At 48.2% G+C, this 14,126-nt stretch overlaps 5 protein-coding genes across 5 annotated transcripts; 2 read left to right on the top strand and 3 right to left on the bottom strand.

Moving 5' to 3' along the window:
- Window positions 1-398: 398 nt before the first annotated feature.
- I303_104499 (uncharacterized protein) lies at window positions 399-4,008 on the bottom strand (the record flags this gene model as incomplete). The annotated part of the gene is made up of 3 exons (XM_018407822.1): window positions 399-3,843; window positions 3,904-3,940; window positions 3,987-4,008. The coding sequence occupies 3 exons, from the start codon at window positions 4,006-4,008 to the stop codon at window positions 399-401; spliced, it is 3,504 nt and encodes a 1,167-aa protein (XP_018263033.1).
- A 516-nt stretch (window positions 4,009-4,524) lies between these two features.
- On the top strand, window positions 4,525-6,408 carry I303_104498 (uncharacterized protein; the record flags this gene model as incomplete). The annotated part of the gene is made up of 5 exons (XM_018407823.1): window positions 4,525-5,469; window positions 5,615-5,760; window positions 5,848-5,938; window positions 6,058-6,162; window positions 6,304-6,408. The coding sequence occupies 5 exons, from the start codon at window positions 4,525-4,527 to the stop codon at window positions 6,406-6,408; spliced, it is 1,392 nt and encodes a 463-aa protein (XP_018263034.1).
- A 430-nt stretch (window positions 6,409-6,838) lies between these two features.
- Window positions 6,839-8,236, bottom strand: I303_104497 (uncharacterized protein; the record flags this gene model as incomplete). The annotated part of the gene is made up of 6 exons (XM_065968969.1): window positions 6,839-6,903; window positions 7,104-7,371; window positions 7,496-7,685; window positions 7,875-7,920; window positions 8,049-8,119; window positions 8,208-8,236. The coding sequence occupies 6 exons, from the start codon at window positions 8,234-8,236 to the stop codon at window positions 6,839-6,841; spliced, it is 669 nt and encodes a 222-aa protein (XP_065825041.1).
- Window positions 8,237-8,894: 658 nt separating this feature from the next.
- Window positions 8,895-11,679, bottom strand: I303_104496 (uncharacterized protein; the record flags this gene model as incomplete). The annotated part of the gene is made up of 9 exons (XM_018407825.1): window positions 8,895-8,909; window positions 8,973-9,019; window positions 9,103-9,768; window positions 9,842-10,133; window positions 10,194-10,396; window positions 10,448-10,498; window positions 10,579-10,943; window positions 11,048-11,360; window positions 11,565-11,679. The coding sequence occupies 9 exons, from the start codon at window positions 11,677-11,679 to the stop codon at window positions 8,895-8,897; spliced, it is 2,067 nt and encodes a 688-aa protein (XP_018263036.1).
- Window positions 11,680-12,787: 1,108 nt separating this feature from the next.
- Window positions 12,788-13,851, top strand: I303_104495 (uncharacterized protein; the record flags this gene model as incomplete). The annotated part of the gene is made up of 4 exons (XM_018407826.1): window positions 12,788-12,950; window positions 13,020-13,068; window positions 13,122-13,215; window positions 13,330-13,851. 4 exons carry the CDS (start codon window positions 12,788-12,790, stop codon window positions 13,849-13,851), a joined length of 828 nt encoding a protein of 275 aa, XP_018263037.1.
- Between the last annotated feature and the right edge of the window lie 275 nt (window positions 13,852-14,126).

The following is a 14,126-nucleotide window of genomic DNA, read 5'->3' as shown; positions in this document are numbered from 1 at the left end:
GAGTGCAGCAGTTCATCTCATGCGATGCTGCGCGCCTAGAGCAAGCTCACAAGGATAAAATACATCAATCGTTTCGTCTCAATTATCGTACCTCATCAGACGCATATACGACTATCATGAACAAAAAATATCTACACATATCAAATCAATCGTTCATTCACATAATATCTCCCCTCTTCTCTGATTTTACCAGTCTTCGTCGACTGTTTTTTCTGGAAATTAGGAAATAGTATTAACACATCACGATATACACAATTATCAGTCCTATCCCTATCATTTCGTATATCATGATCCCCAATTCAAGTCAGGAATCACGACCTCTAACGATAATGATAATATTTCAAATCAGCCAACTGCGCCCGATGATTTTGTAAGCTGCGATTTGTGTTCGTTGTCACTCACTTAGTCACAACAGCCCACCCTTCTTCTCCATCGAAATCTCCCGGGTCTTCATCATCCAATAAAGGCGATTTCGGACTTCTTCTGCTGGACAGTCTTTTACTTAACGATCCTGAGCTTCTGAGCTGTTGTTGTGGTGTGACATCCAGATCCTCATGCTCACGCTCGTGATGATCGCCAGACACTCCTTCAGGTGTTTGAACGGTATGACTGTGATCCACCGATAACCCCTCTCGAAGCGGTTTAGATTTTCCCGGGATATGAGCAACGGGCGTAGAAGGGAAATCATTAGGAATTTCAATTTCTTCACCATCTCCTGGACCTTTTCGCTCGATGTAATTCTTCTTGATATGTTTGATCTCTTTAGGCAGGCCCACAATGTCAGGCTGAGAATCACTGCCATCGTTATCAACGGCATCCGGTGCGGCATGTGCTGAAGAGCCGAAAGAAGGTTTCTGAGGCGTCGTAGTAGGTGAAGAGACATGGACTTGAACTCTTGGTTTATCTTCATCAGGGACATCCGGAAAACTCTTCAAGAATTGACCGTCGATTGGTGTAGCAATTCCGCTATGTCCAACTTCACTAGTCGGGATCTCCAGTTCGGTGGGAGAAGTGATGGGATCCTCGACGTCCGGATCCGAAGTGGGTGGATCTGGGAAGGAAGGTGTTTTTGTGCCATTCGCATCCGCATCGGGAGAAGGTCTGTCTTCAGGTTTGAGCTCTTCTTTAGCCGTGTAGAAGGGTTCGTCTGCTGAGGCCGGTTGAGCGATTGGCGCAGGTTCAAGACGAAGCTGTTTGGGCTCTCCGGACGAACGATCGATTTGACCTTTCTCCACTTCAGCACCGATGGCAGTGACCGGGGGCTGGTCAGTCTTTGTCTTCAGGTCCTCCCCGCCCAGATCAAGGGTATTCTGCTTGGGAGTCGATGGCGATTCCGCATGATCAGGCGAGGGCGAGCCAGACTTTGCGGGAGAAGGTTGAGATTGAGCAATCTGAGCATTATCAGGGGTGGGCGGTACTTCGACTTCAGTCGCTTGGGTACGCTCGCCGCCGTCGATGTCTTCAGCGACAGATGAAGTGACTTCTCCAGCTTCGACGTCTTTCTCCTTGTTCGCCTCTTCCTTAGCTTCCTCTTTCACCTGATCGTTTCGTTCATCTTCCTCGTCCTTCTCCTGAGGCGATACGTAGTGTTCAGGTTTTATAGGTCTGTGAGTAGGGTTCTCCTCTTGTTGATCTTTTCTAGCCTTTGGATCTTTGTCAAGTTGCGAGATGGGTCTTCCAGCTTCTTGTAATGTAGGAGGTTTAAACTCCGGCTTGTATGGATCATCTTTCGCAGCTTGCGAATCGTCCCCTTTGTATGTCGGGTTGATCAAGTCAGGATCACCGTCTTTAGGTTCATCTTGCTGGTACATATTTTGAGACTCGGTGTTTTGCTGTTCATGGCTCGAACCGCGCTCAATATGTTTATGCTTGTACTCGTTCTCAAACCATTGCGTAGAGCCAGCCACGTACTTCTTGGCACCTCCTTCCTTGGCTTCCATCTCCCCAGGACCTACGTGAACTGTTTCCTCAGTCTCATTGATTCCTCCATCGTAATTCGATATATCCTGATCTTCGTTCTCCCCAGGCTCAATGACCTGATCAGCAGTTTCCACATCATCTATATGCTGTCCTGCCTCTCCTCCTTGTTCTTTGACCTCATCTTCAGCGATCGGATGTTCAGCTATACCTTGCGTAAAAGTGTCGCCTGCCATAGCATTCGCAGGCACAGCTAAGCCGGCATCCTGAGAGGGTTGATCTTGGGGTCCTGATTCCTGTCGAGTCTCCTCTCCTGCTGCACCAAGCCTGCCAGCTTTCAGGTCGTCCAGGTCTGGCGCCTCGTTCGGATCTTGCTTGTCCTTCGAGTGGTAGGTATCGGGTTGTTGTTCTGATCTTGAATCAGCTGCGCTTGGCGAAGAAACCGGTGCGGGCGAGAGTCTGCCAGCTTTAAGGTCCGCTAAGTCAGGTGCAAGGTTTGGATCTTCGTTCTTATGATGGGAGTGGTGAGGCGTATCATGACGTGAAGAGTGGGACCCGCGGGCTGGTGATAGTCTGCCGGCTTTCAGGTCATCCAGATCGTCAGCCTTATTGGGGTCTGATTCTGTTTCAGTCACATTGATTGCAGGATTTGCTTGAGCATTTTCCGCGACAGGATCACCAGCTTCCGAGACGTTGCTTGCGTTATCAGCCGGCTCATCGGATAAGCTTGAGCCTGCTTCCGATACTATCGCCTCTTCCGGCAAGTCTTTAGATGTTGCTTGCTCGGCAGATTGCTCCTTGGGTGGTTCGGGAGTGGTCTCCTTTTCTTCCCTATCGTCTTTCTTGACTTCGAGGTTTTCCAGTCTAGTCCCCAGGTACTCAACATCATTATCCCCTAGTACACTTCCTTCTCCAACCACACTTCCTTCGCCGACCACGCTGCCTTCTCCTAGCTCCCTTCTGGCTGCTCTGGGCGTTCCGATGGGTGTCGATACTCCACTGACATCTTGCATCATCGAAGTTTCCTCTTCGCTTCCCCTTGACTGTGTGGCGAGAGAGGACGAGATAGATGGTGCGAAATTTCTGCTTGCTGAAGATTGGGCTGAAAGACCTCGGACCATTGGATTGGCCACTGGGCTTGCACCTGCTGCGTTCGCGGCAGCGAGCTTGAGGTTCAGCGCTACCAAGTCATATTCTGGTGCAGGTAGCGGAGGTGTTCCCGTAGCAATCGGAGTGGACGGTACTGACAGAGACAGCTCGGATACGGTATCTCCTTGTTCCGCTCTTGTCGAGGAGGGAGTAGCTGCTCCTGATCCATCATCATCCAAGCCCGGCAACGAAGCGGCGACTAATGATGGGGGTACGCCGGCTCCGGGTGACGTGGGAGGGGAAGAAGATCGTGAGGTGATGGGTGAAGTGGAAGATTCGAAAGTCCCGGCTCCACTACTGCCGATTGATCCAGATGGACTTGCAGATCGTGCTTCGAGCCCGGCTGACGCTTGAGAGGGTTTGTTGGGTATAGTTGCTGAAGAGGGGGTATTCACTCCTGAACCTGATGAACCGGTAGATTGGTTCTGCAGCAGCACCACATTGTTCTGATTACCCATACTTGGGATTCTGTTCCCGATCAGACCTCGATTCTCAGATATCCTCCTCTTATCATTTGGGTGATCCCTTCCTGAATTAATCATACCCGCTGTCTTAGGGTCTAAAGACGGTATTCGATTTCCCACTAACCCGCCTCGACTGATTGATGGTTCTTGACGGGCGAAATGAGCTTTGGGAACGGGAGGTGGTGCGGACGGGTTGTTGAATTTGGCGATACGATCTTTGAGCGAGCCAGACACTGTTCGCGGTTGGTTTTGACCTCCTGACGGAGATGAAGAGCGGGAATTCCCAGAAGGTGGTGTCAACGAGTCGTCCGGCCTGATCAATCCAAACAATCTCAGTCAAGTGGCAAGCTTCAGTCTTCACGGATGAACTCACATATTGGGCGAAGGCTCGCGAGGCAGAATGAAGAGGGCTCAAATCAGGTGTACGGAACGTCCAAAAGTCGTGGTAAAGTTCACTGTGGAAACAACTTTCAACCATTTTGCTCCATCGCTGATGCGCGCTGAAGTCGCGTGACTTACCTGGAGCAGCTTAATATTCGATTGGTTCTGCGTTGAGTGACTATGGTATCAATGATAAGTGATTTCGATGGATGTGTGGACTAATTGGGTATCTTGAGAAGTTAATCTGCCTTTCCTTCTCTTTGTTTCTTGCCTCTGGATGCAATGACAAAGGGGTGAATGAGGGTGAAGATGACCTCTTCTTTTGTTGGTGCGTAGTATGAGTACGAGTATGATGACGTTGATTCAAATATCCTTAAACTTCCAGTCTGAAACTCTAATCTACGTCTTTACGTAACAGCGCCTCACCTTCTCACGGTTGATCCATTCTCAAGTGCACGCGTCTTTCTCTGTTGCATGCCATGTAAACAAAACAAATCAAAAGGGCAAAATATGACATGACATGCAATATATCTCTGGCATATGAGCTTATATATCGATACATCGTACAGCGATACATCAAGCAGAAAGTGGGATCGCAATCACATCGAGCAAGATGGGCTTACAACGTACACCACCGCATCGTTCTCAACCACTTCCATCCGTATCACCACGACCTCCTCCCCCCGTCGAACCTACCGGAACTCAAAATGAGCATCCGCAACCTCATGTGACGGTCCAGGAAGAAGTACCCATCGAGGCCGATAAGACCAACATATCGACTGTCTCAGACTCGAAGGCCTTCGTCCCTCGTCATCCAGGCGTTATGCGTACCCCACCAGGCGGTCATGCGAATTTACGGTCAGACGCGTCGAATTCCCCTCACAGGGTAGAACACATCGATGAAAGACCAATCAGACCCGCTGCTTCCCCTTCTCCTCAACCTGAACTGCGCAACGACGTCAACGATCACTCTGATACTCAGATCAATGTTTCGCACACTATGCAACTGGACTTGCAACCATTACAGGAGGCTGCGGCTTCGGCCGCAGCCGCAAATGTGTCAGGGGAAGACGATCACGAAGCTCAAGTGGATGAAGCCATGCAAATCGATGTGCATGAAGGCGAAGAATATGAAGAAGCATCCCGCCCCGAATACGAGAAATCATCACGCATGGCAACTCCTCCTCCAGCTGAAATACAACAAGTGCAGCAGACTGCGACTGTCCAAGCGGGACCCTCGACCTCGACTACAACCGCGCATCCACCTGTGACTCCTTCGTCTCAACCTTCCGCGCCGAAAACGCCTCGATCAAGACGAAAGACAATGGAGCCTCTCCCGTCGCCTCCTAGACCCCAAGCACTCCAGGAAGAAGAGTACGAGTTCGGACGACGATACCAGCTTACTTTGGAAACGCTGGAACGAGCGGTCAAAGCTGGTGCTCAGAGATGGACTGCAGATCATCTGAGGGGGTGTTTTCCCCTTCTGAGTCAGGCATCTCGTCAGCCAATCGAGGATGTCTGTGTAGCTGCTAGTCAAAGCATGAGGAAGAATATCTTGGTCAGTAGCCTAAATCCCTGCATCAAACGATTGAACATTCTGAAACCTACGATACGAAATTCCTTCCCATGTAGATTTAACGCGTGATTACTGGATCTCAGTTCTAGGTTGTTTGCTGACGGTTGAAATGATTGCTTTTGTACAGGAACACGCTCACTCTCATTTGGAGCATTACAAAGTCGGCCCTGCTTTGAGAGCGATTGACGAAGTCGATAAGGAGGCCAGAGACTACTTGAAAACCAATCCACCAGATTCAGAGGTGGGTAAAATGGGCAGACCAGATGCTTGGAGGTGAGTAAGACTCTTGAGGAGCCTTTATCCGTTCAAGGGAAATGAAAACGGCTAATCTTCTCAATGAATTGACGTGCTTACAATTAGGCCCGATGTCACCCCGAATGCTTTAGTCGCTGCTACGGTACTGCCGACGTACGACGAGGCTTATGCTAAATTACGAGAAGAGTATCTGGATGTGAGTGATCGTGTTCACATCATCACATCGTGCATATTGCGCAAACATTAAATCAGATTTCATGAATTGCGAAAGAAGAGAGCTGATCCTTGATAAGTATCCTTTTCGTCATCGAATAGTTGCATAATTACTGTTCAGATAAATACAAATCGATAGTGGAGAAACAAAATCTCTTGAATGAGCTTGAGAACGGCGTAGCGGACGGGGTCGTTGATTTGGACAAAGTAAGGCCACATCCATATCCATATATAACTGCATTCCCAGAGGTATCTCACTCTGGGAAACCACTTCACAAATTCCTGTTTTATTTGCACAACGATGATAATGACAGTGATGCTGATGCTGATAACAACGATCTGGTGTAGACAATTGAGATCCTGGATAACCTGCCTGTGGAAGATATGATGATCTGGACAGAATCGACAGAGACGAAATTGGACACTCGTGCGCCCGAGCGAGTGCAAGTATAGGTCGATACCTTACATCTCACGACAGCCAAGAAAGGTGTCGCCATACAGTAGTACCAGATCTTAAAATGCTCGGACCCCCACTTTGACTACTTCCATCCATCACTTCGAGGGAATTTAGAGAAGGCACATCCAGTACTCTGCATACTATGGTGTTCCCACAACCTGTTTTCCCCCGCCGAATCCATCGACACGTATAATGGAGGTCTTCCAGCCATCAGTATATGATACAGATAAATTGATGTTATGCCAAGCGCGTTGTAACATAGGAATCAATGTAATCTGTGCCCTTATCTGAATGCATCACGTTCATGAACCCAAACAGGGCCGGTCCACTATGATCGTCACATCTAATCCAATTCGTCGGGTGCATAGCATCCCTACAAGGCATCTGAGATCTGACGTATTGAGCGAGAGATGATCCAGCTCAGGGTCACTTGTTATGCCATAAAAGCGTCTTGAGGCTCGTCCAAGCTTCGGAATCATGGTACAGATAACCTGCGTCTCGAATCATATCGCCGTCAACATCAACGTCACCATCAACTTGGATGAAACGCCAAAGATGTGGGGAGATCAATACAAAAAGAGCAGGGATTGGGGTTGATCATATCATACCGTATGGGGACATATCGTATTGTCAAAATCGGAGTGGAAGAGACAAACGAACAGACAAGAGATGCTAAGACGACCCAACTCACGCATACTGTTACCCATACCAGGCTGTATCCTCTCCCCTCTATGTCTGAAGAGATACATGACCGCTGCCCAGCTCAACGTGCTCACCACCGTGAACGGCAGATTCGCAGGCGGGATAGGTTTCGGATTCGCCTGTATCGACGTCAAGGGCGGGAGCGGGTGCGAAAGGGGCGATACCGGTGTCGTGGGTGGTTTTGAGGGTTGGTATAATCTCGGTAAGAATGAGAGGATTACTCGCGACATCACGTATAGGACGATCTGTTCGTTTATCTGGTACACCAAACAGTGATTAAAAATGAGTGCAATGATTAGCATACCGATCCAACCCCAATCCCAGTACAGTTTCCAACTCAAAGTCAAGGTCAAGCTCAAGCTCAAAATATACTCCACTCACAGGTGTCCTCTCTCCGAAGACGTACCATCCCCCCAAACCCCCAGCAACGAACGTATCCAGATCGCGCTCTTTACCGCCATTCAACCTTTTCTGAAGGAGTAACATCAACTTGTAAATAGTTACGAATTTACACAAGTTCAAGGCGTGTGTTCGCGTAGCGCTGAAAATTCCTTTTATCTTTGCTGGCCATCTGTGAGCAAGTAAGGCGAATGGGCGGGGTGGAATGAGAAGGAAGGAGAACCGCAGAATCAGCATCAGCATCAGCATCAGGTAAACGTATCCTCGTCCTCATGTCGAGATATACGATGCTATCCCACATCGCTCTCGCTCCAGCTCGATGGGAGATAATCACACAAAACAAGTACGGCTGGGAACTCACGGTTTATGTGAGAAAAGGAGAGTCATAACCAGCGCATGAGGAAATCCTATCGATGTGAGCAGCGCAAAAGCGTATTCAGCCAATATGATATCTCCTCCCCCATTTTCCAGAAATCGCAGTCTGTCCATCTGTCCATCTGACGACCTGGAAGATAGCTTTCAGTGGTAGACGTACGAATTTTGACTCCGTATACTAATCCATTCCGAGCGCCTTTCAGGATTGCTAACCATTCTTGATTCGCTGGACTAATTCAATAGAGACAAACAAAGAAGTGTGAGTATTGGCACTCGTCGCCTGATCATGGCTGAGCAGCAGATGAGAGGAACGACTCACTTCATCAGGAACTGTTGCATTGCAGACATCTTGTAAGCTCTCCAATCGCGATACAAGGATGACAGATGCCGATCCAGTACGAGAGATCGAAGAAGATATCGAGGGAGTTTGCCTTATAGCTAGCTCCTCGCGATCAAGCTGAGTATTTGCACGATCTAAAGAGCCTCGGCCTCGTTCTCGTTGGAAAGTAGTGACTTGACGCTGATACTACGATGCCTGCTTGCGCAGAAGGAGGTTGATCCAGAGGGGACTTGGCTACTTGGCTGAAAAAGAGAATGTTGAGTGCATTCAATTGAGATTGATATTCTCTCGCAGCAGTTGACATTTTAGCTTCTAGCTTTACCAGTAGGCCCGGTTAATCCACCTCATTCACTTAACCGGTCATCTGCATCTTCCACTTGCATACCGTGGGTGTCCCATACTGCGTAACCCTGCATAGACACAATCTGAATTGGATAATCAAGCACCACAAACGCACATGTCATATAAATACATCTCAATTCATCAGAAGAAAAAGAGGAAAAGGGAATCACTATATACGTATTGACCATCGGCCATCGACCAAGCCCAACTACGAAAAAAAAATGTAAGAACACTTATATAGCCTATCTGCCATTCATCTTCAAATATGCACAGTGTCAAGGGGTATCAAAAGTTGATATCGGATGAAATTCTCGCTCAGGCCACTTAGGGGTATACAGCCTGATCAACGTGATCATTAGCTTGCTGTACAGCTTCAAAGAGATGGCTAAGACGCGAACTTACCTTGATTCGGTCCGCGTAATGCTGAGAGATCAATTTTCGTTGAAGTTCTACATCACGACACATCAGCTTCAAATCTTCTGTTCTGACATCACCGCGTCATACGATCTGTCATAAAAGACCGGGAACTCACTCTGAGCAGCAGTGAGGAATCCACTTTCCGGCGTCCATTCATCGTCCACCAAGACAATCGCTTCTAATAGTTCCAATCCCTTCAATCCAGCCTTCTTGCCGACCGCATTCAATTCCTTCAACGCAGCATCCACGACTCTCTCATCCTTGGTCAAGTGTTCAAGATCTTCACCATCACCCAAACCATTCTTCTTAGCAAAGGTCGGTAAGTTGGTAGGGTGAGCAACAACGACCATAGCTGGATTATTGTGTTCACCATTGGCAATGATTGCACCGTTCGCTACCAATGGACAGGATTTGTAGATCGATTCCAAGTGTTCAATGGCAATGTATTCTCCTCCTGCCAGTTTGACTAAGTTCTTCAACCTGTCGATGATGGAAAGAGTTCCGTCCTTGTTCCATTGTCCGACATCTCCGGTCTTGAACCATCCATCCTTGGTGAAAGATTCTTCGTCTAGATCTTGCCTCTTGTAGTATCCCTTGAAGATCGCTGGGCCTCGCAGGTAGATCTCACCTTGCGGCAGATCGTTTGTAGAGAAGTAGCCGGCTTCGGGAGCGTCGACAAGCTTGATTTCGGCTGCTGGAACTGGGCCTCCAACTGCACCGTATTGCATGAATGATGGATTGAGGATACAGGCCATCGCGGTAGACTCGGTCAGACCGTATCCTGATTCATATGTCAGCATTGTGATTTCTTCATGTTCTGTTCGAGAGACCCGCTCCAAAATACTACAACTCACCTTGAATCATCGTGACCAAAGCAGTACACAAGAAAGCCTGTGTACTCTTGGATACAGCTCCACCACCATTAAACATGATCTTCAATCGACCTCCAGTTTGGGCTCTGACAGCATCGAAAACAATCTTGTCCGTCAATCCACCAACAAGAGGTAATCCGTATTTGTTTGCGGTTTGTTTGGCACCAAGGGCAAAGTTGAAGATGGATTTCTTGAGTGATCCAGCGGTATCGACTTTCGACAAGATACCTTTTCGGATCAATTCCCATACAGCAGGTACACCAACCAGGATTGACTACACATCAAGCCGATCAGTATCGCCATCTGTCACAGAGAATGGAGAGGCACGGCTCACGGGTCTCAACTCAGCAATATCACCCTTGCACTCTCGTACGCTTGCGTCCGTCAAGGTCTTCACTCGTCCATAACCGATTGGCAAACCAGCGAAAATGAATGAGTTCTCCACGACGAACTCCAGGATGTGTGCCAGGGGAAGGAAAGCAAGGTACGTGTCCTTGGTGGTGAGGTATTCGTATAGCAAGGTCCATACGGATCCGACTGAAGTGCTGCATCAGCTAAATTTGCAATCGATACAAAAGTCAAGCTCACTAGCTGCCACGACGTTTCTGTGGGTGAGGAGCACACCCTTAGGAGTACCGGCTATATTTCGACCGAGTAAGCATGAGCACGCGCAAAAACACAAGACTCAGCCAGAAAAAGTGTCGAAGCAGTGTACTCACTAGAACCGGATGTATACATGCAACAATACACATCCTCTGCTTTGGCAGGTATAGCTTCAACAGGCTTCTCTTTACCGATTTTGACCACTTCGTCGAGGTGTATGACCTTGATGTCCTCCCTGATAGCTTTGACCTTATCCACAGCTCCGTCTTCTGATTTACCATCATATATAATTAATTTGACGGATTTGCACTGTTCAATGACTTTCACTAGAGTACCCAGTAGGTCGGCGTTGGTGAACATTCCATAGACTTCAGTCTCGTTCAATGAGTGTTTAAGTCCGTCCGGTCCAAGGGAGTCGTACGCTGTTGCGATGGGCACTGCGTTGAAAGCGCATGCCTGTGCGACCAACATCCAATTTCGCCTATTCCATGGACAATTTATCAGTACGGCTCTGGCGTTCATAACGACCCAGCACAAAACCGAGAACCACTTGCAGGACTACAATGGAGACATGACGAAACTCACGAAGTTTGTCCGTATATGTTGAAGAATTTGTCTCCCTCCCGCTTATCATCCACCCCCAATTCTCTAAGACCAGCACCAATCTCCTTGACGCGCTGCAAAGCGTCGGTGTAGCTCATCCAGTCGAAGGAAGATAACTTGAAGTAATTCCACGTTTTCTTCTGCTTGGTGGGCTTTCCTCCTACCATCTTGGTCACTTCCTTCTCCTCCGAGATGATCTTTTCGATCTCACGAGATGCGAAACCCTTCTTGGACCCGTGTGTCTTGGCGGCGTACAACATGACATCGTGGACTGTATCTATCCCTGGTGCTGGTTCTGCTCGCGGGAGCGCGAGCGCGAGTAGGATGAACAGGAGGCGTCGTTGTCGTTGCGGGATACAAGGCAGCGGGCGGCAAATGAGCGACCATCCGGATTGTGTGTAAGGTTGGGAGAATTGCAGGTAGGAGAAGAATGATTGAAGTGTCGTTGATCAGCTGTATTGAATTAGGTGTTTCGATGAGTGAAGAAGTGGTGACTTACGAGTAACCAAGTCTTTGACACAGTAAGCTCGTCTGATACGAGTCTCTCCTTCAGGTTTGGGTTTATCAGCATCAACTTCCCAAGAAGCCGGCTCTTTGTTCTTCCTTGGCGCCATCGTATATTGTATCAAGTGGTATCACCGACGGATTGAAGACGGCGACTGTTGGAGGGGTATGCGAAAGGAGATAGTATGTATGTATGGTATGTATGAACGGCTCAGAGGCAATGACCAAGCGTGTCAAGGTGATGGTATATGTATGAATTGGTTGTTGATGGGTTACTTATTGGATTGCTGAATACCCGGAGGGTCTAGTATTCAGGTTTTGGAAGGATGACGCACACACCCGCTTCACTCTTGACTTACTCCCCACAAATATGCTTGTGCGTGTTTGCCTAAGTAAAGTCAGTCAATTTTCGATCACTTTTACGTTGAATCGCCACCTCGGGCTCGGGTGTTGTCTCTATTAACTAACTCACCTGCCCACGTGATGAATCTATGTCTTTGTCTTACCAAGCTTCTCTTAGCTTCGCTCTCTTCCTCGCTTGCCCGCCATACAATCTGTCCGTTGTTCTAGATACTCGTATATCCTTGATCCAGATCTCACTCAACCACTTCGAGTACGTCAAGACATCCTTTGATTGTGATTGGTATCACGCGCGTTTCAAAGGGGGTATCACGACTGCCGATTAAGGCGGATTGGAAGAACTTACGTAAATGCAACTACACCGCCGTCGACGATGATGGATTTGAGGACGCCTGGCATATATTCGTCCATCTCCATTTCTGACTACTGTCCTTTGACATGTAACCAAGGCCAATTCGAAACGCTCAAAGTTAACAAGGATGATGATACCATCCCAAGTATTGATCCCATCAAAAAGGATTCTTCCTTTGTTCGACTGACTCCTATTGAGTTCCTTTCCCGTTCACCCCTTCTTTGATCTGACCAATACTAAAGACGATTAAGACTAATCACATAAGATGATAATGCCCATCTTCTCACTGTTGTACTGATGATATTCACGGGCGTTAGCTAATTATAGTCATTCATTTTATACTGCCATACTGATATACAAGATAACAAAGACAAAACATACTGCATTCACCGCAAATCGAGTCATCACGCTCAGAAAACGCCCAACTGTTCCTTATCTACTATTTGACCCATATTGAGGACAGATACAATCTTCCAGATCGCCAAAAACCACGCTCGTTACGCAAAATGTACTCTTCCACTCTTTTACTCGCCCTTATTCCCCTCGTCTCTCGAGTAAAAGCTCAAGATCAGCCTAACCCTGCGAACGGTACTGCACCTGCAGAAGGCCAGAATGGTGGACCTGATTTATCACAGTTCCCAGATTGGGTCACTAACGATTACCAATGTGGTAAGTGAAGATTCAGTCCTCTTTCTACTGCGATGTGATGATCATTGACGAATTTACCTATGTTCGCAGTAATCGGCTGTCTATCTGGTTTCAACGATACAATCACGACCATCCCTCAGTCAGTCTATGTTGACTTCCAAATGAATCAGGTATACTAACTCCGTCCTTTAGACCGGATTTAGAGACCGCTGCATACAGCTGTGCTTCAACCAATTGCGCTGGAGACGGGACCGGTAATTACTATCAATCGTTATACTACATCCAGGTGAGTCGCGTTGTAGCACAAAACTCCCACTGCTCTCAACGCATCAATAGACAAGGGCGACGAGATACTGATTTGATTGTGTGTCTTTCAAACATCGATTTTCCGCATGGTTAGCTATTCTACGCCACAGGATCGATCTACGAATGGGCTGATTCCGCTCCTGACGGATACAAGCACGCGACCTTCTCAGACGGTACCGAGGCTCAAGCTTCAGCTTCCAGTGCTCAAGCGACAGCTTCTGATCCTTGGTCAGCCGATGTAGCCGAGAAGACGGGCGGAGTCGGCGTTGTTGAGCCGACAGGTACGGATGGATCTCCTGCTGCTGGTACGACAAGTGGTGGATCAGTAGCAGCTGGTGCTTCTGGTGCCGCTTCTGCTGTATCTGGTGGAGCTGCGAGCGGAGGGACACTCTCACCTACCCCGGCGGAAGGGTACACGGGCACTCATACCCAATCTTCAGCTAGACCATCAAGCACGAACGGTACGACCACGAACGGTACTAGCGATGGGAACTCTTCAAGTGGTGCTTTGCCCGTTATCATCGCTGGATTGGGAGGCATGGGAATATACAATGTGATCGCTTTGTCAGTGGGCACGATCGTCGTTGCATTTGGAGGTGTCTTCGCTGGACTGTGATCGTATAACAGAATGTTAGGTTTAGATGGACAGTATTACGTTCGTATATAGTCGATATGATACCCTCGATACGCATGTATACCCTTGAGCCACAATCTGCTCTGATACGGCATCAAAGGAACGACTAATGACAGCATAGAGTGGGTCGTCTACTTACGATCCACTTAGTGTGCAGTGTACTCCTCATCACTCAAGGTGGAGGGGATCTTCGATAAGTGGACCCGGAGGATGGCATAGCGCGACGGTGTGTTACACGGGTATACTCCGTCTATGCT

The sequence above is a fragment of the Kwoniella dejecticola genome, chromosome 5, assembly GCF_000512565.2.
Source record: "Kwoniella dejecticola CBS 10117 chromosome 5, complete sequence".
NCBI classification, from domain to species: domain Eukaryota; kingdom Fungi; phylum Basidiomycota; class Tremellomycetes; order Tremellales; family Cryptococcaceae; genus Kwoniella; species Kwoniella dejecticola.
The sequence above is the reverse complement of the archived record's forward strand: the minus strand, read 5'-3'. Positions and strand labels throughout refer to the sequence as shown.